Genomic DNA, 27722 nt, shown 5'->3' with positions numbered 1-27722 from the left:
GGAAGAAATGTGTGTTTTTTGCCAATTTTAACCGCACACTTTTTGTTTGTGTACATGGATTTTATAATGTCGTATGTTTTACCCACAACACCACTTTCCATCTATTTGTATAGCAGACCCTCATGACAAATTGAGTCTAAGGCTTTTTTGAAATCAACAAAGCATGAGAAGACTTTGCCTTTGTTTTGGTTTGTTTGGTTGTCAATTAGGGTGTGCAGGGTGAATACATGGTCTGTTGTACGGTAATTTGGTTAAAAGCCAATTTGACATTTGCTCAGTACATTGTTTTCATTGAGGAAATGTACGAGTCTGCTGTTAATGATAATGCAGAGGATTTTCCCAAGGTTACTGTTGACGCATATCCCACAGTAGTTATTGGGGTCAAATTTGTCTCCACTTTTGTGCATTTGGGTGGGGGAGATGTACAGTGGGGCAAAAAAGTATTTAGTCAGCCACCAATTGTGCAAGTTCTCCCACTTAAAAAGATGAGGGCATTGAAGATGAAATGTGGCTGGGTCTTTCAGCATGACAATGATCCCAAACACACCGCCCGGGCAACGAAGGAGTGGCTTCGTAAGAAGCATTTCAAGGTCCTGGAGTGGCCTAGCCAGTCTCCAGATCTCAACCCCATAGAAAATCTTTGGAGGGAGTTGAAAGTCCGTGTTGCCCAGCAACAGCCCCAAAACATCACTGCTCTAGAGGAGATCTGCATGGAGGAATGGGCCAAAATACCAGCAACAGTGTGTGAAAACCTTGTGAAGACTTACATAAAACGTTTGACCTCTGTCATTGCCAACAAAGGGTATATAACAAAGTATTGAGAAACTTTTGTTATTGACCAAATACTTATTTCCACCATAATTTGCAAATAAATTCATTAAAAATCCTACAATGTGATTTTCTGGATTTCATTTCCTCATTTTGTCTGTCATAGTTGAAGTGTACCTATGATGAAAATTACAGGCCTCTCTCATCTTTTTAAGTGGGAGAACTTGCACAATTGGTGGCTGACTAAATACTTTTTTTGCCCCACTGTAGGTAGCACACAGGAGGACATTTTTCTCTGTTAAGATAATTTCCTTTTGAATTTCTAGCCAAATGTAAAATGTTCCTGTTTTGATTAATTTAATGGAGTGAGTTAGGTCTGCTCTATACCAAATTACCATACCCCCTGAGTCCCTTCCCTGTTTCACACCTGGTAGTTTGGTGGATGGGACTACCAGCTCTGTGACCTAGAGGGCAACCAGTGGGTCCGTCTCCTCTATACCAGGTTTCTTGCAGGATGGCAGGATGACAATGTCTGTATTACCGATTTCTTTGGTGAAGTCTGAGTTCCTGCTCTTTAGGCCAAAGGCAGATGATCTCAGGCCTTGGATATTCCAGGATGATATAGTGAGGGCTTTGTGTTCCATAAAGTGTCCAATGTTGTTGGTTGTGTGGTTTGGCCTCAGGCCAGTAAGTGTGAGCAGAGCCTGCTGAGCATCTGGTACATGCCATTGGCTTGGGCTAGTGTAAGAGTGGGGTTTGGGCCTCTCTCTCTCTCTCTCTCTCTCTCTCTCTCTCTCTCTCACACTCACACACACACACACACACACACACACACACACACACACACACACACACACACACATATATATATACACATGACGGCTGACACAATTTTTGTGCCAAAGATGAGGAAATGAAAACAAAGGGAAGGGAGGGTAATTTGCTTTACACCCGCCCCCTTTCACACATGCAAGAGGCATCATTCACCCTGAAAAATATTAGGGGGCACAAAGCATGTGAGGATGGCTGTGGGATGGCCCTAACGGGGGCAGGCCACCCAGGAATTTAGCATTTTTCAAACACATGAAACAGCTTTTTTCCTGCAATTCCTGTAGTCATAATCATTATGCTTAATTCTACGTAAAAACTATAACATTTTCTGCGTATCTAAGCATACCTCTTGAGCTGTCTGTAGCCTCTTGACTGGTGTTTTTTTTATATATAAATTAAATATGCTTCTCTACATCTCAGCTAAAGTCTGGGTAAAAGACAAAGGAATTTGAGTCGTATTCAGTACATGTAGTTATTGCTTGCTTTTCTAAAGCAGGGGTCTTCAAACTTTTATTGTAGCTACAACATACCTAATGCATACAATACAGCTTTAGTGACACCCCTGTATATTATATATATGATAATCTTGCCGTTTGCTATTAGCAGCTGTTTTACTGGTTAAACAAAGTTGAGCAATGTGTTGTGGAAAGATTTGCGACGGAGGGGATGGCTGCCGTTTTATGGGCTCGTTTGTTTTCGCATTGTTTGTAACTTATTTTGTACATAATGTTGCTGCTACCATCTCTTATACCAAAAAGAGCTTCTGGACATCAGAACAGCAATTACTCACCTATTTTTTTTCTTTAATGAGTCGGACGAGAGGGATTTACTCCAAACACCTTAACAGGCCCTCATCCCCATCATCTGCAGAAGGAGATTGAGGTATTGCAGAAGGAGATCAGGGTGCCTTGTGAGGATCCGGCAATGAGTGGCTATTCTGCCTTTGCAATCGATACTATTGGCCAATGTACAATCGTTGGCTAATAAAGTGGACAAACTAAAAGCATGAATATCCTACCAACTGAACATTAAAAACTGTAATATCTTATGTTTCACCAAGTTGTGGCTGAACGATGACATGAATAACATACAGCTGGCGGGTTATACACTGTATCGGCAGGAGAGAACAGCAACCTCTGGTAAGACAAGGGGTGGGCGTCTACTAATATTTCTAAACAACAGCTGGTCCACGATATCTAAGGAAGTCTCAAGTTTTTGCACGTCCGAGGTAGAGTATCACATGATAAGTTGTAGACCTCACTATCTATAGTCTATTTACCACCACAAATCGATGCTGGCACTAAGACCGCACTCAATGAGCTGTATACGGCCATAAGCAAACAGGAAAACGTTCATCCAGAGGAGGCTCTCCTAGTGGCCGGGGACTGTAAACTCTAGATCACCTTTATTCCACACACAAAGACTCGTACAAAGCTCCCCTCGCCCTCCATTTGGCAAATCTGACCATAATTCTATCCTCCTGATTCCTGCTTAAAAGCAAAAATGAAAGCAGGAAGCACCAGTGACTCGGTAAAAAAACGTGGTCAGATGACGCAGATGCTAAGCTACCGGACTGTTTTGCTAGCACAGACTGGAATATGTTCTGGGCTTCCTCCAATGGCATTGAGGAGTACACCACATCAGTCACTGGCTTCATCAATAAGTGCATCGATGACGTTGTCCCCACAGTGACTATACGTACATACCCCAACCAGAAGCCATGGATTACAGGCAACATCCTTACTGAGCTAAAGGGCAGAGCTGACGCTTTCAAGGAGCGGGACTAAGAAATCCCGCTATGCCCTCCGATGAACCATCAAACAGGCAAAGCGTCAATACAGGATTACGATCGAATCCTACTACACCGGCTCCGACGCTTGTCGGATGTGGCAGGGCTTGCAAACTATTACAGACTACAAAGGGAGGCACAGCCGAGAGCTGCCCAGTGACACAAGCCTACCAGATGAGCTAAACTACTTCTATGCTCACTTCGAGGTAAATAACACTGAAACATGCATGAGACCACCAGCTGTTCCAGAAGACTGTGTGATCATGCTTTCCACAGCCGACGTGAGTAAGAACTTTAAACAGGTCAACATTCACAAGGCCGCAGGGCCAGACAGATTACCAGGACGTGTACTCCGAGCATGCGTTGACTAACTGGCAAGTGTCTTCACTGACATTTTCAACCTCTCCCTGTCCGACTCTGTAATACCTAGATGTTTCAAGCAGACCAGCATAGTCCCTGTGCCCAAGAACACTAAGGTAACCTGCCTAAATGACTACCAACCCGTAGCACTCATGTCTGTAGCCATGAAGTGCTTTGAAAGGCTGATCATGGCTCACATCAACACTATTAGAGGACTGGCCACCCCTCATAGCCTGGTTCCTCTAGGTTTCTTTCTAGGTTTTGGCCTTTTCTATGGAGTTTTTCCTAGCCACCGTGCTTCTACACCTGCATTGCTTGCTGTTTGGGGTTTTAGGCTGGGTTTCTGTACAGCACTTTGAGGGTGGGGGGTTCTCAGATCCTCAAAAGGTTCTACAGCTGCACCATCGAGATCATCCTGACGTGTTGCATCACTGCCTGTTATGGCAACTGCTCGACCTCCGAACGCAAGTCACTACAGAGGGTAGTACGTACGGCCCAGTACATCACTGGGGCCAAGCTTCCTGCCATCCAGGACCTCTATACCAGGTGGTGTCAGGGGAATGCCCTAAAAATTGTCAAAGACTCCAGCCACCCTATTATAGACTGTTCTCTCTGCTACCACACAGCAAGCAGTACCGGAGTGCCAAGTCTAGGTCCAAGAGGGTTCTAAACAGCTTCTACCCCCAAGCCATAAGACTCATGAACATCTAATCAAATGGCTACCCAGACTATTTGCATTGCCCCCCCCTCCCTCTTTTAAGCTGCTGCTACTATCTGTTATTATCTATGAGTAGTTACTTTAATAACTCAACCTACATGTACATATTACCTTAATTACCTCGACTAACCGGTCCCGCACATTGACTCTGTACCGGTACCCCATGTATATAGCCTCGCTATTGTTATTTTACTGCTACTCTTTAATGATTTGTTACTTTTATTTCTTCTTTTTTTTAAGGTATTTTTGTAACAGTTTTCCTTAGGTGAAGCGGACCAAAACGCAGCGTGGTGGTTATTCATGTTTTTTAATAAAGACACTAGACATGAATAAACTAACAAAAACAATAAACATGGAAAACCAAAAAACATTCCTATCTGGTGCAAAACACAGAGACAGGAACAATCACCCACAAACACAGTGAAACCCAGGCTACCTAAATATGGTTCCCAATCAGAGACAATGACTAACACCTGCCTCTGATTGAGAACCATATCAGGCCAGACATAGAAATAGACAAACAAGACATCCAACATAGAATGCCCACTCAGATCACACCCTGATCAACCAAAACATAGAAACATACAAAGCAAACTATGGTCAGGGTGTGACAATTTTTCTTAGAAGCCCTTAGAAGTGCAGTTAAATAAGCATTTCACTGTAAGGTTGTATACCTGTTGTATTCAGCACGTGACAAAAAAAAATATTTGACAAATGTTAATGTCCAGGTCAGCAGCCAGAGTACCTGCTGTTACAGCAAGTGTAATTATCTCCAATTAGTGTAATTTGCTCAATATTAGAAGTTTTGCACTTATTTTCTACTAGTCTGTTATATTTGTATATATTATGGATCTCCATTAGCTGCTGCCAAGGCATCAGCTACTCTTCCTCGGGTCCGGCCAGGACCAGAAGTCCCCAAAAGAATAGTAAACAAACAAATATCTGACCAACTGGGGACATTTTCGATGGTCCCCAGTTGGTCAAATGCTATTTCTATGGGGGTTAGGGTTAGAACTAGTGTTAGGGTTAGAATTACGTTAAGGGTTAGGAACTAGGTTTAGTTTTAGGGTTAGGTTTAGGGTTAAGGTTAGGTTTTTGGGTTAAGGTTAGGGTAAGAGTAAGAGTACAGGTTAGGGTTAGGTTTTTGGGTTAAGGTTAGGGTAAGAGTAAGAGTACAGGTTAGGGTTAGGTTTTTGGGTTAAGGTTAGGGTAAGAGTAAGAGTACAGGTTAGGGTTAGGTTTTTGGGTTAAGGTTAGGTTTTTGGGTTAAGGTTAGGGTAAGAGTACGGGTTAGGGTTAGGAGTTAGGGAAAATAGGATTTTGAATGGGACTGAATTGTGTGTACCCACAAGGTTAACTCTACAAGACTGTGTGTGTGTACACAAACACACCCACACTCTGTGTGTACAAAACATTAGGGACTCTTTCCATGGCATAGACTGACCAGGTGAATCCAGGTGAAAGCTTATTGATGTCACCTGTTAAATCCACTTCAATCAGTGTAGATGAAGGGGAGAAGCCTTGAGACAATTGAGACATGGATTGTGTATGTGTGCCATTCAGCAGGTAAATGGGCAAGACAACATATTTAAGTGCTGCTGAGTTTTTCACACTCAACAGTGTTCTGTGTGTATCAAGAATGGTCCACCACCCAAAGGACATCCAGTCAACTTGACACAACTGTGTTGGAATCTACATGGTCCAGCATCCCTAAGGAACTCTTTCTACCAGACTAGACAAATTGAGGCTGTTCTGAGGGCAACTCAATATTAGGAAGGTGTTCCTAATATAACCGGACCTCCAGTTGAATACCCATGTTCTAAAATCTACCAACCTTGCCAGCAAGCATGCTAGCTAAGATAATTAGACAAGCTAGCTACTGTAACTTGATTGATAGCCGGAAATGGTTTCCTGGTAGCTAGTTATGAGGTTGGAAATTGGGAAGCTATCTGGGCTAGCTAAACTTCCTAAAATTGCTAAGTGGCTAGTAGCCTAGTATTACAGAGAGAAAAAAGCCAAATGTGACAAATCTTAATGGAGCACGTGCCCCTGGGCCCCCTATGGGCATGACCCCTATGCACACATGCACACACATGCTGCACACATGCACATGCACACAACCATCAACAGGCTGAGGAACTTTGTTCTGGGCTCCCAAACTGAGCCATATGAATGGAAAACAACACTATGTAACACTTCACACTGAAACACAGGGCCCTGTGTTACTCAACACACAGTAGCAGGTTGTTTAATACTCCCGTAATGTTTTCTACACCAGATCAGTAAACCCTTCATAAATTGCCTGTTCACAGGCATATTGCACATATTTTTGGAGGATTGCCAAAGCCCCACCGAAACCAGGTCTGGCGTATGCCCTGATCTCAGTGACAAACTTCATATCTGGTTGACTGTCGGTTGTTGTTGTGTCTGGTTGCATAATAAACTATTCGACATTACCGGTTATTCCTGACATTTTAATGTGTATTATAAACTATTATGATGACCATAAAGTATATGTTTGAATGAGATTATCAGAGTCCTGTTTATGACTTTGACTACTTTTATAGTGCTGCTTGCCTGCTTTTGTTTTTGTCAGTTGCAAATGATCACACTTTAGACTAGAACGTGATTGTGACAGTTTTAATATTGTCTCGGAAATGTCTACTAATGTACTAATTGTATCTATTAGTGCTTTTCAAGATAACTTTTGAAGGTTTTGAACATCACATTTGTTTTTGTTGTGCATTACAAGTTGCGTCATATTGACAATGCTGAACTAGTTTATGTAGCCAAGTGTTACAGAGCTAGCTATCGTTTTAATCCGTGATTTCATCACATTGAAAGTGTTTGTTTGCAGTGATAAGCACATCTCCTCTGTAGGGGACTTCCTTCCCAGTATAAAATGAGGCCATGGAGGAGAGAAGTCACGAGGCCCACAATCTCTCCATTGTCCTCCTGCTGTGGGTAACCCAAACAGCAGAGATCACCTGGCTGAGAGGGAGGGTTGTTTGGGTGGGGCACCACCACCTGTTAGGTGACGCATGGCCTCTGAGCTCATGATACTTTCCTCGGGTCCAACTGGAAGAAACACAGCCAGCTCTTTATTACTCAGACTTATGCTCCACTCCATTACTGACCCTCCTTTCCCCATTGATCTCTCTCTCTCTCGCGCTCTCGCTCTCGCTCTCTCTCTCATCCCCTGATTCCCCATGTAGGCCTCAGTCTTCCACATGTTCCCCTCTCTCTGTTATATATTCTGACCTACTTTCTAATAAGAGCTACATTATATGGTTACATAAGAGCAAGACTGTCTCTGCAGTTGATACCCTGATTCAGTCCAGCTCAGCTGTGTGTTCTGTCTCACAGAGGGGGTGCTGGCACTAGAAGACTCCCAGCACCATTGTGCCTGAGGCTACAGATTTGGGCGCACGTAAGTCCTTCTTAGTAAGGAATTATGAAAGTGTGAGCTCTTATTCCTTTGTAAAATCTCCAGCCCTCACCTGCCTACCATTCAATTCCAGGACTCTGGCAGTCAACTAAAGTGAAATTAAATAAATGAACACCCCAACATATCATTGAAATACGTTTGCCCCCAGAACAGCCTCAATTCGTGGGGCATCTACACAAGCTGTCGAAAGCATTCCACAGGGATGCTGGCCCATGTTGATACATGTTGGCCCATGTTGATACATCTCAAGTTCAATACCTGTATTTTCCTCACATAAAAAAATTATATACACTGCTCAAAAAAATAAAGTGAACACTAAAATAACACATCCTAGATCTGAATGAATGAAATATTCTTATTAAATACTTTTTTCTTTACATAGTTGAATGTGCTGACAACAAAATTACACAAAAATGATCAACAGAAATCAAATTTATCAACCCATGGAGGTCTGGATTTGGAGTCACACTCAAAATTAAAGTGGCTGATCCAACTTTGATGTAATGTCCTTAAAACAAGTCAAAATGAGGCTCAGTAGTGTGTGTGGCCTCCACATGCCTGTATGACCCTACCACGCCTGGGCATGCTCCTGATGAGATGGCGGATGGTCTCCTGAGGGATCTCCTCCCAGACCTGGACTAAAGCATCCGCCATCTCCTGGACAGTCTGTGGTGCAGATGGAGCGAGACATGATGTCCCAGATGTGCTCAATTGGATTCAGGTCTGGGGAACGGGCGGGCCAGTCCATAGCATCAATGCCTTCCTCTTGCAGGAACTGCTGACACACTCCAGCCACATGAGGTCTAGCATTGTCTTGCATTAGGAGGAACCCAGGGCCAACCGCACCAGCATATGGTCTCACAAGGGGTCTGAGGATCTCATCTCGGTACCTAATGGCAGTCAGGCTACCTCTGGCGAGCACATGGAGGGCTGTGCGGCCCCCCAAAGAAATGCCACCCCACACCATGACTGACCCACCGCCAAACCGGTCATGCTGGAGGATGTTGCAGGAAGCAGAACGTTCTCCACGGCGTGTCCAGACTCTGTCACGTCTGTCACATGTGCTCAGTGTGAACCTGCTTTCATCTGTGAAGAGCACAGGGCACCAGTGGCGAATTTGCCAATCTTGGTGTTCTCTGGCAAATGCCAAACGTCCTGCACTGTGTTGGGCTGTAAGCACAACCCCCACCTGTGGACGTCACACCACCCTCATGGAGTCTGTTTCTGACCGTTTGAGCAGACACATGCACATTTGTGGCCTGCTGGAGGTCATTTTGCAGGGCTCTGGCAGTGCTCCTCCTGCTCCTCCTTGCACAAAGGCGGAGGTAGCGGTCCTGCTGCTGGGTTGTTGCCCTCCTACGGCCTCCTCCACGTCTCCTGATGTACTGGCCTGTCTCCTGGTAGCGCCTCCATGCTCTGGACACTACGCTGACAGACACAGCAAACCTTCTTGCCACAGCTCGCATTGATGTGCCATCCTGGATGAGCTGCACTACCTGAGCCACTTGTGTGGGTTGTAGACTCCGTCTCATGCTACCACTAGAGTGAAAGCACTGCCAGCATTCAAAAATGACCAAAACATCAGCCAGGAAGCATAGGAACTGAGAAGTGGTCTGTGGTCCCCACCTGCAGAACCACTCCTTTATTGGGCGTGTCTTGCTAAATGCCTATAATTTCCACCTGTTGTCTATTCCATTTGCACAACAGCATGTGAAATGTATCGTCAATCAGTGTTGCTTCCTAAGTGGACAGTTTGATTTCACAGAAGTGTGATTGACTTGGAGTTACATTGTGTTGTTTAAGTGTTCCCTTTATTTTTTTGAGCAGTGTATTTAACCATTAAACACATGTCTTTCATCAAACGAGTAGGTCCATATGTACTGTAAGTATCATAGTCTTTCATAACCACAGCGTGTGGTTCAGGTGTTGCGTGCTGTAGAAGCTGGGGGAATTCCACTCTATAACATTAATATCTGACTTTGATTTGCCCTGCTGTGAAACCCAGAGATGTCTGCAACCTGCCCCAGAAATGTGTGAAAAGGTTGCAGCGTGTCACACTGGACATGAGACAGGGCTGTGTAATGCTGTGGCCCCCTCCCACGCTAGCTGCGCCACTGACCCTCTTCCCCAGGCTGGGAGGGACAGCCAGGTAACTGGAGAGCCTTGTTTGTGCTCTATTTTCCAGGAGGTCTATTCTGCAGGAATCATTTTGTGACATGCACATCCAGTCCCCCAGCCCCCACCTCTCTCTCCTCTCTCCCTCCTTTCCTCATGCCTTCCTCCTTCTCTCGTTCCACTCTCTCACGTTGACCTACTTTTCTCCTAACCTGTTTATGCAAGCGACCCCATACTCCAATCAAATCAGGAAAGGGGGAAACACAGCAGAATCCAGTAGACGAGTGCTGCAGTTGTCAGGGAATGTCACCGTGACACTATTGCAGGGTGACATCAGTCGCACCACCCAGACCAAGCATGGGGTGAACGCATGTCAAAAATATTTTCTGTGCGTTTGTGAAGGGCATTGAGGTGTCAGCCCTCAAAGAGCTGCTTTGTTTGCAGGATTAGTCCAGGTCACTCCCTCCGTTCTTTGTGTGTCTTCGTGTCTTTGTGTTGTTATGGACATAACCTTGTTGTTGTGTGTTTTGGGAGGGCGGCAGAGAAGATAGGATGAGGAATAGACGCTGCCCCACTGGGCTCTGCCTTGATTTACAGCCCCATGTATTCTTCTCTTGACAGGTCTGCTGTGACACTGAACTTGGGCCTGGAGAGTTGGCAGCAGGGACAGACTATTTCTGCCCTTACTTTGTAGGTCAAAGAGCCATGGACATGCCTGCTGAGTGAGAGCCTGTGAGAATAGGCTGTGAGGTATGTTATGACTGGGCTTAGAGAAGGAGAGGAAGCTTGCCCAGTTTTCCCTCTGGGTAAAGTGGTTTGTGTCAGGTTGAATGAGGCCTTTATAAAGTGGACTGGGGCATAAGAGAGGTCCTCCGTTCTGTTGTGGGGGGGGTCATAATCTGTAGGTGTATGTGCGTGCTCGTACGTCTGAGGGCGTTTGTGTGTTTAGTGTGGTTGTACGGGACATCTCTGCCCTGCATGCGTAGGTCTGTGGGCTTATAGAGAGTTAGCGGCAGGAAGTAGGCCACTGTTACATCAGGGAGGTCGGACAGGCGGTCTGTCTAGAAAATGTGTCAGTGTGTCACTCCAAAGCTCCTCTCATTTCAAATTAATCCTGTGTGTCAGGAAAGTAAGGAGCCCAGGGAGCGACTGTAACCAAGCTATTTGTGAGGACTGGAAACAGGGTGTCCCCACACCTGCTAAAAGAGATGAGGACTCAGAGTCTGTTAAACATGCCTGTGGTTACAAACACCTAGGTTAGGCCATCATTTGCGTCTTGTCTTGATTTAGATTGTGTCCGTCTAATCATTGTACCTTGCGGCTCTGCTATGTGGCTGTGTTCAATTAGTAGGCAGTGATTCAAATGACCATAGAAGAATGTTGGTTGTCAGCAGCTGCTCTGGTATAAATTATAGTTAGTTTTTGTTTATTACGCTAGTTGGCATATGGTTATTATTATTCTTTGCAGTGTTATATCTAACCTATGAACCCGTTTGTATTCAGTATCAAGTGATAACTACAGGGAGGTGTTGGTCTTTATCTGTCTGGCATATGCACAGCTGATTTTCAAACAGACCCATCTTGAACTGTGTGTAACCCACATAGACACGAGTAAAGAAAGGAGAAATCTGACAATATTTGTACGATATGTTGAGAAATTCAACATCCTTTTTTATTGTTTTCAATCTTGAAATGCATCCATCTTCCATGATGAATATTAGTGTCTTTACATACACAGCCATGTCAAAAAGGGGTGGTGGCGACCTAGACACCACCTACTGCTAAACACCACACAAGTCTCGTCTGCATCTTTGTCTTTTTAGAATCTTTTTCATGAAACCATCAGCAAAAACACAAGCATCACTGATTTAAAACACATTGAAAAAAAAGGGAGGATGGGAGTATGGCACAAATACATCATCACGGTCAATAGGAGAAAGACACACGAAAATAGTAACAGAACAAATAAAACAATGACATTAACATTACAGTGTTGTCTGAGAGAGGGAAAGCTTTACATTTATACACAAGTGGCAAAAAGCTAAACATGGTACATATACTTTATAAAACTGTGTGGTACAGTGCAGGCTTCTCATTGTCACCCAATACGAGGACAATAAAGGCCGGGGGTGGATGCCCCATGTATTACACTACAGAGGCACATTAGAAAAAGTGGAAATCCCTATTTCATTAACAAAGTAGAGATTGTCCTTAGTTTTTACAAAACTTAATTGCAATAGCTCTGATTATTCTAAACCAGGTTTTTCTAATGTCATGAGCTATTTGTGTAATATAGTAAATTAGCTTCTGTTTCAGAGATCCAATTACCTAGGATCTGGGTTTAACGCCATGTCTCTAGGGCAGTGGATCGACGTCAGGTCAGAAGCCTGAGGTTCTGAGCTCAGTGCATTGTGTAGTGTGTTGATTTGCAGAGAAGACTAGTTGGCCTCACTCAGAGTTCAAATATCATACAGATATCATTTAGATTATATTACTATATTTAAAATAACTCCCTCCCCTATATTTCCCCACTTTACAGTTTTAACTTGACCTTTTATACATTAAGGTTTATACACATTCACATTTTAGTCTATGTTCCTATTGGCTTTTTTGCAGATGTGGGTATAGGAATAAATACATTGGGCTAAGAGATGGGAACAGTGGAAGTCTAGACTGTTGATGATGCTCAACTTTAGGCCAGCAGCCTAGTTCTGTCTGATTGACTTTGATTGAATGCTGTCTAAGATCTTAAAGATCTACTGCAATAAGGTAAGCTGCATTTCAAAAGCTATCGGCCATGTTTCTGCAAACAGAGTTAAAGAGATGACATTAAAGACGTTTTAACTTAAGTGGAGTTTGCAACAGTAGACACAATGTGACTGTACAGTAGTTCTGACAAAAACAGGATAACGTCCAAGTCCTTTCTTGCCTCAACAGTTTGTCGCATTGTTGTGACATTTGTTTGTTTTCTTCAAAAATATATATTTATAAATTATTGGTAAATTTACAGTAATATACAAACCGAGTGCTTGAACAAGATAGATAATGGATGGGCTGTGTGAGATCATGGAGATGGGAAATATGGATTGGTAGAGGTAGGGTTAGAGAAGAGAGATGGAACTTCTCATTGTGTTGCATCTTTGGTCAAGGGAATGTTCCCAGAATGTTGCTGCTATGTTTGTCTAAAGCCAGATGTGCACCATAGGAGGGGCACTGAAAGCTGACAATACAATTCCAATAATGGTCAACTTATATTCTCATTTGAAATGACCAACGGTGGTTTGACGAAAAACGATATGAAAGAGTTTCATCCCTCCTCTCATTTAGAAACAAAAGTCCTTCTGTAATTATGGAGAAGATGCAAGAACTGAAAAGTGTATATACAATATATACACATAGAATACTGTTCCCCCAGAAGTCCAGCCCTGTTTTGGGCTTCAGTACAGCTTTTTAGTCCCAGGACATGAAGGTGAGGGAGGTGTAGATGGGGTAAAGGAATGATGGTGGATTGAGATTGAGGAGGGGAAAGGGAAAGAGCGTATTTTGATCTAAGGCAGCATCAGAGACACCTCACAATGTAAGGAACCTCAACAAATTTGTGTTGCCCTCAAGTGTTCTATAGGCACTTAGTCTCGGCTGTTGTTATGGTGTCCGCTTGACGACTCCTTTTCCCCACTCTCCTTCCTTGACTCAGCTGAGGACGGCTGCTTATAGAACCCTGTGGGGGGCTGGCTCTCACTCTCCCTCTCTTTCCCGCTCTGCTGTTGCGTGAGGGCCAGGTAAGGGTGCTGGGGCAGGGGTAGGATAGAGGAAGGAGGAGGGGTGGTGGGAGAGTCCTGCTGGGAGCTCATGGCTTTGTGTTTGAGACGCAGTTTGTGAGGCAGGGCAGTGCCCTTAACCTCTGCCTGGGTGTCCCCGCTTTGGCTTTGGGAGGAGTCCTGCGGGGAGGGCAGAGGGGACCCTGGCTGGTGTGAGACAGACAGGTGCTGGAGGTAACTCCCGGTGTCAGATAAGGAGGAGGACGGGGACTCGTCGTCCGTGGAGGTCTCCTTGTCAGAGCTGCGGGGGTCATTGTCACTAGAGGAGGTGTCTTTGCCTGAGGTTGAATGTTCTGGGTAGTACCCCTCACTCCTGGCCCCGCCCTCATAGGTCAGTATGGGGGGCTCCTCGTCCTGGGTGCTAAGATAGCAGTGACTAGCCTGGTTGTGGCACAGGTGGGATGTGACGGCCTCCTGTTTTTGGAGGATGTCTGGAGCGAGGCCCGTCTGGGTCTTTTGCTCCTGTTGCAGAGCTCTGTACACATGCCCCTCTCCTGCCTCGCTGTGGAAGTCTGAGTAGTGGTACGGAGGGGAGTCTAGTGTCTTCCTCTCCATCTGCTCGGTCACCTCTGCCAGTCTCTCTGAGCTTTCTGTGTGGCTCTCTCGAGCCTGGGCCAGATGGCCGGCCTGAGCACTCTGCTGTTGGGCTGTCTGTTGATCTATGTCCTGCTGCCTTTGGCTCTCCCCAGGGTAGGAGGCACTACTGGAGCGGTAGAGGATGACACTCCTCTGTTGGGTGGGTGGAGGGACCTGACTGGTCTGGCTTGTGATGCTCTCCTGGTGGTGGTAGGAGTGGTGCTGTTGGCTGTGGTAGACCGACTCCATCTCCTCCTGGTGGTGTGTGGAGGACAGGCTATGGTGGACGTTGAACATGCTGCTTCCAATGTCCATCTCCAGGCTGCTTTCCTCCTGCTTGATCCCGTAGACCGCAGGCTCTGGGCTGTCCCGGGAGGACCCGTCTGACATGTCCGAAAGGGACCCATGGGGGGAGTACGTCACCAGTTGACTATGCTCCCCCCCGCTGCCTGACTGCTCAGTCTCCGAGGAGTCAGAGTTCATCATCACCTGGGAGCTGCTGGAGTAGCCGCTGGAGTAGTAATTGGATGTGGAGGATCTCCCGTTGCCTCCATTGTTGCCTCCACTAGTGAGCTGCTGGCTCTTCTCCATGTAGGAGGCAGTGCTGATAAGGCCAAAGCGCAGCTTCAGCTGCAGCAGCTCTGTCTTCAGGCGGCAGTTCTCGTCATTCAGCACCATGACGCGGTTTTCCAACACCATGTCGTTCAGTCGTCGCTTCTCCCTGGAGCGTTTGGCCGCCTCGTTGTTCTTACGCCGCTTCTCCCAGTAGGATGCATCCTTCTTTTCATCAGAGATGAACTCACGCTTGCGTCTGCAACTCATGCTGGGCTTGACGAGACGCCCCTGGCGAGAGGGGGTTCCTTGAGGCGATGGGAGAGACTCTTCGTAGTTAGAGTATGTCTCTAGGCTGTCCAGGTTATTTTCTGAGCTTGCTGATTGGGGTTGTGAATTCAGGCATTCCATTGTTGCTCAGTGGAGGACAGTTTGGAATATTGCTACAACCACTGGAAAGGAAACTGAAGGAATAGGTGATAAGGAACAGTGGGATTCAGCTATATCTCACTGAATGAATGAGCTTATAGTTCAAGTGTCTAAACTGGCCAAGAAGATCAAGAAACAGTGGAACTCTGTGTTAATTCCCCTCATTTATCCAATGTATGTTCAGCCTTTCTCTAGGCAAGTCTCTTCAGCTTTCTCACAGAAAAGTGGGTCAAAGCTGCCTTGTAGAGAAGAAAAAAAAAGAGTTCCTAGAGTGGAGAATGTGACAAGCTTCACTGAGCAATTCTCTAACCTTCTTTTCTCTGTTTTGTTTTTCTATCTTTTTGTGAGAGCGCTGTGCTGAGCAGACAGAGAAGTGTTGTACTGCTCCAGGCGTGTTGCAGGATGTAGGTCACTCAGTCTGTCTTGGCTTGTCAGTCTCTTGGGAAGGGTGCTACCTCTCTCCTTCTCCAGTAGGTTGCAAGATGAAAGGCTGAGGAGACAAAGAAAGAAAAGGCAAAACTCTTAATCCTCGTGGACTGCTGTCGACCACTATGCATTCAGATTGAAGGAATAATATCTTCTTGATGTCATTGTTAATGAAATCCATTTTAGTTATTGGCATGGCTGGTGATCAAATCATTTTGAGGGATAATTAATAATATGCTCCTTCTCACATCCTCCTGCTTTCATCTATGTTCTGCATGTCTGGTTTTGACCGAATTGTTACCCCTGGCAACCAGTGAATATTCACTAGACCCTAGTAACCACTGTCTGACCTCATGGCCCTTCTATTGATCTTCTCTGTCGGTGGTCCATGACCCCTTAAGGTGTCAGCATGCTTCAGTTCGGCTGGCGACTTGCCAAACTGAACAAGGGTGCTTGCACACTCCCTTAAAATACCTTCGCTTGGAAAACTAGGGGAAAAAGCGGCAATAGTACTTTGTCCATATTGAGATGCCGTAGCCAATATACACTTCCTCAAAATAGTCAGAATGAATCTATGATAAATCAAGAAATCGGTCATTAATTTTGATGTTTCTGCAGAGGAGATCTTAGTCGAGCAATTTTACATCTAACTGGGGTGTTTGGTGCAGTATTTCTCAATGACAAAATGTGCATGAAAATGATTCCGTACCCTTACACATTGTATGCACAAACTCTTCCGAACTGTTTCGGCTGGGAAGCATGTGGACGCGTTTAGCCCTGCATGTTGACGTTGACTTGCATGGTGTAATAAACATGAGGCCAATATAGTCGTTTCTGAGTTACTATCTTTTCCTGAGTAAGACATTACACATTTGCTATTTGTGACATTATTCCTCCGCCTTTGTAATCACAACTGCCTGTCTGGCAACCAAGTCGAGAGCACATGATTACCATGTAAACTCCTCGAAATTACATCATTCAAACACATGGAATGATTGGACATTGAATTTGTAAGCTTTAAACAGCCATTATTGACTTATTTCATGGCTGTTCTAAATAGTCTTTCAGACAGATTTATTTTAAGAGCCAGGACAGTGAATCACACAGGTGCAGTGGGGGTAGGCTTCCCCTCATTCCATTTTAGAATTCTAGATTCTAGAAACAGCCCACTACGTTTACATAGAAATTATCATGAATGTAAAAATTCACATTCTATTTGGACAACCAGTTCCTGGCGGTGAATGTAGACAAAGGTTCCCCGCCAAGGAAAAGAGGTGGAGAGGGTACAGGATTTTAAGGTAAGGATGTTGGGGGTTAATTAATGAATATAGGTCAAGTCTCAGGAAGGACGGGGCTGGAGAATGTACCAAGCTCTCCTGAATTATGACACCAGGGTGGTCAGCCTCATAACTATGAAGTGTCTGGGAACCTGCTCAGCAGGGACTCTCCTGGTAATGAGGTAAACAGAGGTAGATGTGTCACTAGCCAAACATCTTAAGTATGATTTTCATGAATAAGCCAAATCGCTTTTCCAGTGTCTCTTTTCATCTTTCCAAAATTATCTCTGCTGGTTGTGTACCAGTTATTTTATCTGTGTTGCTGACTAACTGGTTCAATATCAATGACATTCCATACAGGTGACTTGAGGCAAGCAAAGGAATTCAACAGGCATCGAGGATGGAGTCTTCCTGGAACATTTGAGAACTCATTCAGACTATGTTCCCTTGTTCCATGGTTCCATTAAACTGGTCTTGTATGCTTTATAATCAAATGACTTAAATCAAATTAGTTGCTGGCCAACAGGAGTTGTTTCATCCCTGCCTCATTTAATCTCATTTTCTTACTGAACAACATGAGTTGAGACACACTGATTCTCTCTGCCTCTATGAAATTACAATCTGTTTTTTTTCTCCATGGGCTATATTCTCCCAGGAGTCTGGGGCAAAATTATGTAACTGCCAATTGCTCTACACTTTTCAAATGTGGGTTCAACACCAATTTTTCTTTCCAGGCACAATTCAGCAACAAAATGAGTGCAAATCTAGATGGGATATTACACCCCTAGTTCTTAAATTAAAAATGTTTTGCTTCCCACAAAATGATGACAAGCCTTCTAGGTATGGGTCATTTGGGTCCCAGGAGAGACTAAATAGGGATACAGGCTACGATTATGCCTGGGAAAACGGTTGAGACAGAGCCTGATAATGCACTGCTAAATGCAGTACTTTAAGGTCCTCATTCCCACAAGCCATTTGCATGTGGCTCATGGGCAGGAGGGAAAGAGTGGAAAGACCACAGAAACCAGGGACCACTCAGTAAACCCTGGCTCTGACTAGTGCCTACACAGCAAGCTGGAATATAGGTCAGTGGAACCACGGTTGAGGCAGCGAGAGAGATACAGAGAATTAGAGAGTACTCTATTTATAGAGGTGAAAGATGCACGGAGAGAGGGACGAAGAGATTGAGAGAAGGTAGACATAAGAAAGGGGGAAATGAGCTCAGATGATAGCACCTCGCAGGATGTAAACAAACGGGGTACTGTACCAGCGTTAACATATCACCCATGGAAACAAAAGTAAAAAAGGGGGCAACTAATCATATCACCCATGGTGCTTCTACACCTGCATTGCTTGCTGTTTGGGGTTTTAGGCTGGGTTTCTGTACAGCACTTTGAGATATCAGCTGATGTACGAAGGGCTATATAAATACATTTGATTTGATATCAACATCAATCCCTCCTCATCGAACAACACACTTCCACTGCGCAAACAGATTGACTGTAAAAAACCAAAAAACAAGCTGCTCATCTCCTCTGCCAGGCGGCTGGAATTAGCTGGAGACATGAATGGAGCTGGAGTGTTTGCTGATTAATGCATCACAAGCTCTTAGTCTCCCACTACTGCTACAGGAATAGGGCACTGCGTGCCACCCTTACCTGATAATGAGAACATCTAAGCATCAAACCTATCCACTTCAATATAGTGTATCAAATATCTAACTGCAGGCTACTGAGATAGTGATTGCCAATGAAAGTTTCATGTGTTTTTATGAAAAATGTAGTGTGACCTGCCAGAACAAATGTCAAATAGTAAGAAATTCTACTGCTTCCCTTTTCACCCATCTAATATGCTTACGAGGCTCTGTGTTTCAATGGAACACTCCTACGCTTGTGGTAGACCATAATGAATTCCATGTCCAATTTCATGATAAAAGGTGAACAAAAAGCTGCATCTCAGAGTATGAATCTGTTACTGATAGCTCTGTTTAACATTAGCACACATCCTTGTTATACTTAATAAATATAAAGTCATTCTACCACAGGAAAGGGCTTGGTTACATTTGTGAAGTGATCAAAGAGAATCTAAATGTATGCCATTTACAATTATTGGGTCCAAACAACCACACAAAGCTATATTTGGTGGGGCTTGAGTTCAAAAGCTTGTTTTTGTTGAGCTCTTAAAGTAATGGGAGCAGGAGTAAAATAAGGAGGAGGCCCCCAGACCGGGGTGCAATATTTTACTGAGACTGAGGAACTGAACTACCCCCAGGGGGGAACAATGCAAATAGATGGGTTTTTCCCAAATTCCAAGTAGGGTTGGGCTGATATATGACTAAATAGAATAGTGACATTTGACATTGATGATATATTGTGAAGTGCAAGATGATATATTGTGATGTGCTGTATCAATATGTTGAAAATTACGTGTAAATGAATTAACTAAGCCTTATTTTTTCCTGGCAACACTAAGATTATTTAATGAGAAGGCGACTATACCATTGTAAATAAGTACAAAAATGGTACAGTCTAGAATGATTTAGTCATTAACGGTGCAGAACGATTATATCGGATATCGCGATATTTGGAGTAGCACATCGTAGAAGGGGTCTCCCCAAATATCATCCAACCCTGATTCCAAGACTGGGTTTATCTTCCCAAGAAAAAGTACAAATTCTTGGACATGAAGGCGGAGTTCCAAGCCAACTCCTTTTTCAAATCAAATCAAATCAAATTTTATTTGTCACATACACATGGTTAGCAGATGTTAATGCGAGTGTAGCGAAATGCTTGTGCTTCTAGTTCCGACAATGCAGTAATAACGAACAAGTAATCTAACTAACAATTCCAAAAAAACTACTGTCTTATACACAGTGTAAGGGGATAAAGAATATGTACATAAGGATATATCCTTGTTCCATAAACACAGCCATATCAGCCTCTGTTAAACAGGGAAAAAAAGAGTGACCCAGTGCAGTCCATGTGTTTCCCAGTCACATGTGCTCCCTTGGCCTACTTCTCTGCCTCTCCCTCCCAGCCACAGCAGCACAATAACAAAGCACCTACTCTATCCTTCATTATCTTTCATTGTGCCAGGAAACCCTGAGAATGTCAGGCGGGTCAGGGTAAACCCCACTCCACATTGTTCACCATCAACTACAATAGTAGTGAAACAAGACATAGTGCACGCTGCTCTAGTGAAACATAGGTAATCTCATCCTCATGATAATTATAGCCATGTTATTACCATGTTTTTAGCAATAAAATAAGTAAGCCTACTAAAACAATAAGGTAGTAGTAGCTGATCATTGCAATTACAAGCAATTTATGGAAAGATTCATGAATCCTACAGAAATGGGGTGTGGCACAGAAAGGTGAGGATTGAAGAAAATGTATGAAAGGCAAAATGAATATGTTTCTAATTGTGTATCACTACGATATGAAGGAAACCTAAATGTTTATTAGGCGCATTTATCTGCTGCCCATCAGTGTTTCTGTTCTGCATGAATGGGTTGGGTGTCTTTGTTAAGCCAGCTAGGATTTATTTTGGTAGGTTTTTATTCTGGTATTATAGGGGGCTCTGCAGCACATCCCCTCCCCGTTATGACTAATGTGACCTACATTTGGAGCTGGCATAGCAGTCCACCTTATGCGCCAACCAATTAGCCCTCCTCAGCAAAGCACAATAGAGGCTATGGGTTTCCGCTGATTGCGTCATCTCCCCTACTCATATCTGTTTTAATTACTTAAATGATTTATTATGCAACCCGCACCATTACTACAGCCTTTAGTGCAATGTGTTACAAAAATGTAACGCATAACCAAATGCTTTGCGTAATTTCCCATTGTGCATAGCACGCCTGTACCATAGGCTACATTCTAAACTACATGGTGTTGATGAACTTTAGTGAGATATAATTCCGGTATGACTTTTCATAAAAACATGAATAGCGTGAATAGCCTACACCCTTACCACGGCACCAAAAGTAGGCTAGACACAAGTGCGCATGCCATCACTAAACAACAAATGTATGAGCTGCGGGCACCTGGCAGGGGCACACATTCCACAATCATTCCCACGTGCAGTGTGGGGGTACTTTCAACATTCAGAGTAAGCAGGGTGGTCTTTTATAAGACAAGTTACAACAAGTGTGTGTGCAGTATTAATTCTTGTATGCATGTAGCCTAATAACTGAATAGGTTAAAGGTTGAGATGGACATGCAGTGCGCAAAAGTGTTTCCCAATATAACTAATAACCTACACGGCAGGCACATATCCACGTCACATCATAAGTGTTCTGCCCTCTTCAACATACCACTACTCTTTGTGGTGTCTCTGAACATACCACTACTCTTTGTGGTGTCTCTGAACATACCACTACTCTTTGTGGTGTCTCTGAACATACTGCTACTCTTTGTGGTGTCTGAACATACCACTACTCTTTGTGGTGTCTGAACATACCACTACTCTTTGTGGTGTCTCTGAACATACCACTACTCTTTGTGGTGTCTGAACATACCACTACTCTTTGTGGTGTCTCTGAACATACCACTACTCTTTGTGGTGTCTCTGAACATACTGCTACTCTTTGTGGTGTCTGAACATACCACTACTCTTTGTGGTGTCTGAACATACCACTACTCTTTGTGGTGTCTCTGAACATACCACTACTCTTTGTGGTGTCTCTGAACATACCACTACTCTTTGTGGTATCTGAACATAACACTACTCTTTGTGGTGTCTGAACATACCACTCTTTGTGGTGTCTCTGAACATACCACTACTCTTTGTGGTGTCTGAACATACCACTACTCTTTGTGGTGTCTCTGAACATACCACTACTCTTTGTGGTGTCTCTGAACATACCACTACTCTTTGTGGTGTCTCTGAACATACCACTACTCTTTGTGGTGTCTCTAAACATACCACTACTCTTTGTGGTGTCTCTGATAAATGTACCTTTAGCATATTATAACAGATCCCCGGGGAAGTCATTCAAGGCAAAAGCAAGTTTCTTGCACATAGCTTGTTGCCCTGTTGCATTCGCTACCCATAGGCTAATCCAACAACTTGTCACGACTTTGAGATTTTGACCCAGTAGCCTAAATAAGCACAGAAATAAACATGCCCAGTATATCCAGCTCACTTTACAGAAACAGACAATACTTTAGATTATCATTCATATCCAAAACAATGTTTTCAGAGATGTAGGACAGCACAATACTCCAGTAGCCTTTACTCTAGATTCAGTATGCCCCACTGAGCAGAGGAAGGGTTAACGGGTTGGCTAACCTTTCACAAATAACTACTTACTACATGTGATGGAGAGAAGTGTGTCCTCAGACCATCATTAACGGGTTTATTTTGCTCAAATAAATGTCCATACTTGTGTTACTAAATAATAGAGGAATTAATCCAAAGAAAAATAATTTTACCGTATTTCAAGTTATTGTATCTTTCAATATTTTCAAAACTCTACTATGATGGGCGGGGCGAAGCTACTCCAAATATGTGTGTTTTCTGTGGCCTCTGCCACCCAGCGTTCCTTGTTCTGAAGGAATTCCATCCACCCCCCCGTCTCCTTATCATCCCCCTATGCATTCTGCCACTAAATAGGGGGAGAACGCCTCGCCTTGACAGAACATACATATGGTTCAACGTCCGTCACCGAAATTATAAACACTTCCCGTTGTGCCAAAATGTTTGCAACAATATATCAGTGAACTTGAAAGTCATGCAAAACTAAAATTATATAGTCTAATCGATGTGCCACTAAATAACAGTGAAATTAGTATTATTAAACAATTGGATTGAATTGTTTTCACTAATAATAAGTCACATTATATACATGAATCGACTGGACATTTAAAGGCAATCCATATAAAATAAATGCTTACCGTGTATGTGTAAATAAAAGCCCACAGTGCGAAGTCTAATATAACAGCCACGTTTCTGTTCAACAATTCCTATTTCTGACTACTATCGAATTCAAATGTGCGATCGTCCTTCAAGTACAGTGCGAGCTCTGTGGTTAGTGCCTGTATTTGAGCATGAATTCTGTGTGCCTTAATTTGAATCATTTCTCTTATTACGTTAGGGACTTGCTACAATTTCCTCCTTGCTCTCTCAATGTCTCCAATTGTATGTTAGTAGGTCAGCAGTTGCATAACAGGAGTCTTTGAGTGCCTAGTCACGTTTTGTTTCTCGCTCGCGCGCTCCGTATCTGCCCCCTCCCCTTCTCCTTCGAATTCTGTTGCGGAGAGATGGGGAAGAGGAGAGAGGGGAGGGAATAAGCCAGACTTGCTGAGATGTAGGGTGAGATACCCCTAATTAGGTTAATAGAGAGATTGAGAGAGAGACTTGGAAAAATGGAATGGTGGGGAGACATTTTTAGAAACAAGCTATTTATATATCAAGAAGATATATAAATAAGCAGCTGTTGTTTGGGTGAGAAGTGTTTGCCCCTTTATTGAATGGATAGGCCTAATCACTCCAGGTGGCTCAGTTTTGCCCTTTTAAATATAGCTTTATTTTTTTCAGTTTTATTCTAATCCGCAAACCAAAATCTATTCACATTGTCCCTCATTAGCATATTTATTTAGTTATTTAGTTTAGTTTAGTTATTTCTTCATATTCAGAAGATTGAAGGCATAGTCTACATGGCCTAGGCTTTAGCTTAATGTGGAGCAGGTGACATGGGTTTGAATCCAGTGTACACATTTATCAGGAGCTACAATGATCAGTTACAATTGTGACATGGCCACGTACAATTGTGACATACACATAGCTGCAACCTGGATTCAGGGGTAGACATAATATAGTAAACAAAAATACAGGACCCTCAAATTAGCTATGATTGGTATGGTATGTATTCATTTGTGGATGTCCATCATCAATTTCGTATGATATGTTCCGAATTAAATTTCGTATATGTTACGAATTGCAATTTGTACAAAATGTTACGATTTTGCAATACATTAGATATGTTACGAATTCCAATTTGTTGTGGCTAACATTAGCTAGGTGGCTAACGCTAATGTTAGCTAGGTGGCTAACGTAAGCTAGGTTAGGGGTTATGGTTAGGGTTAAGGACAGGAGGTTGGTGGCACCTTAATTGGGGAGGATGGGCTGATAGTAATGTCTGGAATGGAATTAATTGAATGGTATCGAACTAATCAAACTCATGGTTTCCATGTGTTTGATACCATTCCATTTACTCCTTTCCAGACATTATTATGAGTTGTTCTCCCCTCAGCAGCCTCCTGTGAGGTGAAGGTTAGGAGTTAGGTTAAAGAGTTAAAGTTAGGGTTTGGGGAAGGATGTAGCTAAAAAGTAATAAATAGTTGCTAATTAGCTAAAATGTTCAAGTTGTTTGTGATGAGTTTCGATCACGTGTTACATGCCCACCTATCCACCCTACGAAAAAAGTATTCAAATGTATGCAGTCACTACTGTAAGTCGCTCTGGATAAGAGCATCAGCTGAATGACTAAAATGTAAAAAATAAATCAAATGCAACCATACCAAACGTAACATGCCATGCTATTTTGAGTGTTCCAGTTTTCCGTTTACTATTTTACGTCTAGTCTGAGACCAGGTTGATCACTCATGGCAAGCAAGAACAGGATGAAAATTAGTTTTAGTAATTTGTAGACATATTGCAGTAAATTGTCTGATTTTGTTGTGACATTGGCTCTCATTTCCAGCAGCTGTGGCCTTGTGGTTCGATGCATCTGGTTACAGTTTTTGCATAACCGCTTGAATCTCAAGAGCTCAGTACCTCATTCTCATCTGATAAAGACATTGAAACCTCTTTATACCGTAGGCTACTTTATTGGCATCCTCCCTCTTATGAGGCATCCAGCCAGTCCTTTTGTTCCGATCAAAACTGCCGTGGACACAACAAAATGCATTAAATAATACCGTTATCGCTCCAGTTGTTTTTCATGGCTCTCTGTGACGCAAGACAGAACAGGCACAGGTTGTAAGGTCAGATAGTGGAGGGCAGATGGACTGGAGAGAGGAAGAGGGTGTAATCATCACAAAGCACAGGAGGTCACAGTCTACCTCCTAAGCATGAGCCTGTCCCACCAGGAATTCATTTACCAGGAAAAAAGCAGAATGAGAGTGAAAATGAGCAGTCAACCTTCCCCGTGCTGTGACTACATGGCATCTTCATATCCAGCTAGGACATAGGCCTAGGCCTAAGATATATTGCTCATTCCAAGTCAAGATATGCATTAAATGAGCAAAAGGATATGGATATTTCCGACAAATCATTTTTGTCAAGGGTCACAGATTACATTCCAAAAGTCTAAAGTGTCATTACTGTACTGGGTAACACATTTCTGAACTGGCAATAACAGCAATAAATACAATTGCAGTCATATTTTATTTCACTATTTGGGAAGTACCAAAAACACAAACTCAACCAATGTGTTACAATTGTGTATTTAAAACTATGTAAAGTGCTACCTTCTATATGGTGTAAGACGACAGGGGGCTTTAATGATCAACTAAGACTGTCTTTACTGAATGGTGTGCATTGCACATTTCATGCAAAACATGACCATTCAGTAATGAAAGTCTTAGTTGATCATTAAAGCCCCCTGTCGTCTGCCCTCCACTATCTGACCTTACAACCTGTGCCTGTTCTGTCTTGCGTCACAGAGAGTCATGGAAACAACTGGAGCGATAACGGTATTATTTAATGCATTTTGTTGTGTCCACGGCAGTTTTGATTGGAACAAAAGGACTGGCTGGATGCCTAGAGGGCTGTTTCCAATTGCAGATGATTTTATTTGATCTCTCTCATTATCTTCAAGGCCCTGGTTCCTTCTCATGTGACCGGAGAGAGCAGCAGGGCATGGAGGGCTCAATCTTTGTTCAGCATATGCTCTCTGTCTCTGTCTTTCTCTCTCTCTCTTTCTCTCTTTCTTCAACCGACCCACTTGAGCTTTCAAATGCACTTTGCGGATCTACCTGCAATGCCATGCCTTTTATTGTTTATCATTGTGCTATTGAACACAGAGTCACAGGCACAAGTGCGGCTCCATGTGCCTCATTTGTTTCACAAATGAGCAGGTTGACTCACCATTCGTGAAAGGTTTTCTATGTGTTTCTTTGGATTGTAGATAATGAATGGAGGTAGCGAGCATGCAGCAATACCTTCCTCAAACATGTCAATGATAGAAACAACCTTGAGAGCAAATGCATGTTTTATTAATTTGGGTCATATGGAGGCTTAGAGGATTTGTCCTCATTTTTCTATGTCTAGTAAGTGCTGTTTACCTGAAGATGCCACTCATTGCCTACTCTATGTCCATCTCATCACCTGGAGAGAACCCCAAACATGGACCAAGCACCGCCATGCTTCCATTATACCCCTCTCTCTCCCATTCCTCTTTGTTCAGAGCTGAAGCATTGGCCGTGAACTTGACGCACCCCCCCCCCCACTCCCTCTGTACCCCACCCAACCACTCCCCCTCCTAGCTACATATGCATGGGTTCCCATGGTAACTGTCGCACTTCCTGCCTAGCAACCGGCGTTATCTCCCGCTGATAAACAGGGGGAACAGAATGGAGAGGGGAGTAGCAGGGGGTTGCGGTTTAAGGGGTGTGTTATTGGGGGTTGTTGTGTAGTAGTGAGCTGCTGCAGTAGTAGCTTCATTAACCAGCCTCACTCCTCTCCTCCACCCCCACCCTTCCTCTTCCTCCCACTCTCACTACAGGAATCCCCAATTTGACTGAGGAACCTGTGAATCCAGCTGCAGGTTGAGGAGAGCCTCTCCGTTGTAATGAGATTGGAACAGCACAGGGCTCAGTGAATGGAAGATGTTCTGTACTGGTGGATACATGGAGTACATGGAGCCTGTACAGAGTTCTACTGTCAGCTTGTTTTCTCTTCATCTTGATTGATTTGACTTGTCCACATTACACACATGCTGGTTTAGATAGGCCTATCTCATTCAATGTAGGGGTTGGTTACTAGGGGCAAATAATAATTAAATGACTTCATGGATTGAGTGTTGTTATTGAGTGACATAGCAATTAAACCTAGGTGTAATTTTGCCACTACACCTGCACCAAATAAAATCTGCGACACTGAAATAAACACACAGGCTACTATGTCACGATCTGTGTGCTCTGAATGACAACAATCGCACCATCAGCTAGCCTACTCAACAAATGGTAGTCTTTGCTGCCACCTAGTGGTTTCTAAAGTTATACTATTATATTTATAACTGCGCTCTGATCTGCTTTGGTTTGTCAAGGGATTTCATATGGGAAATTAATACTGTTCAGACAAATTATAGTTTTAAAATGTCATTGGTATGACACATCTGAGACTAAGTAGGTAAATATCTTAGTAAAAAATCTGCATGATGAGTGAATCTATGGGTGCCGTGCAGGGAGTGTAATTCATTTTGTTATGATGTAATCTTATTTCGTTAATGTGAATGTGTCTTCAGACCCAGTCTAGCTCATACCACCCACATCCCCTGAAATCCCCTGTAATGACTATAATTGCAATTCCTCTGTAGCTGTGACCTCGAACACACACTAGCTCATGACTGGCATGCAGACTCCACCCCTCAGGACTCGTTTGCTCCTGT

The 27722-nt window shown here is 43.5% G+C and overlaps 2 protein-coding genes across 6 annotated transcripts in view; one reads left to right on the top strand and one right to left on the bottom strand.

Annotated features, from left to right (window-relative positions):
- Window positions 1-27722, top strand: part of LOC112219368 (guanine nucleotide exchange factor VAV2) — a 1336992-nt gene that overhangs the window by 1096868 nt on the left and 212402 nt on the right. The gene's annotated exons all lie outside the window — the stretch shown is intronic.
- Window positions 11667-23291, bottom strand: LOC112226287 (filaggrin-like). The gene is made up of 2 exons (XM_024390664.2): window positions 23005-23291; window positions 11667-15894 (listed from the first exon to the last, which is right to left on the bottom strand). The coding sequence occupies exon 2, from the start codon at window positions 15384-15386 to the stop codon at window positions 13656-13658; it is 1731 nt and encodes a 576-aa protein (XP_024246432.2). The 5' UTR covers window positions 15387-15894; window positions 23005-23291; the 3' UTR covers window positions 11667-13655.

The sequence above is a fragment of the Oncorhynchus tshawytscha genome, linkage group LG20 (assembly GCF_018296145.1).
Source record: "Oncorhynchus tshawytscha isolate Ot180627B linkage group LG20, Otsh_v2.0, whole genome shotgun sequence".
Taxonomy (NCBI): domain Eukaryota; kingdom Metazoa; phylum Chordata; class Actinopteri; order Salmoniformes; family Salmonidae; genus Oncorhynchus; species Oncorhynchus tshawytscha.
The sequence above is the reverse complement of the archived record's forward strand: the minus strand, read 5'-3'. Positions and strand labels throughout refer to the sequence as shown.

Bases quoted from the DNA above. Each gene is read 5' to 3' on its own strand.
- LOC112226287 (XM_024390664.2), bottom strand. From the start codon at position 15,386: ATGGAATGCCTGAATTCACAACCCCAATCAGCAAGCTCAGAAAATAAC.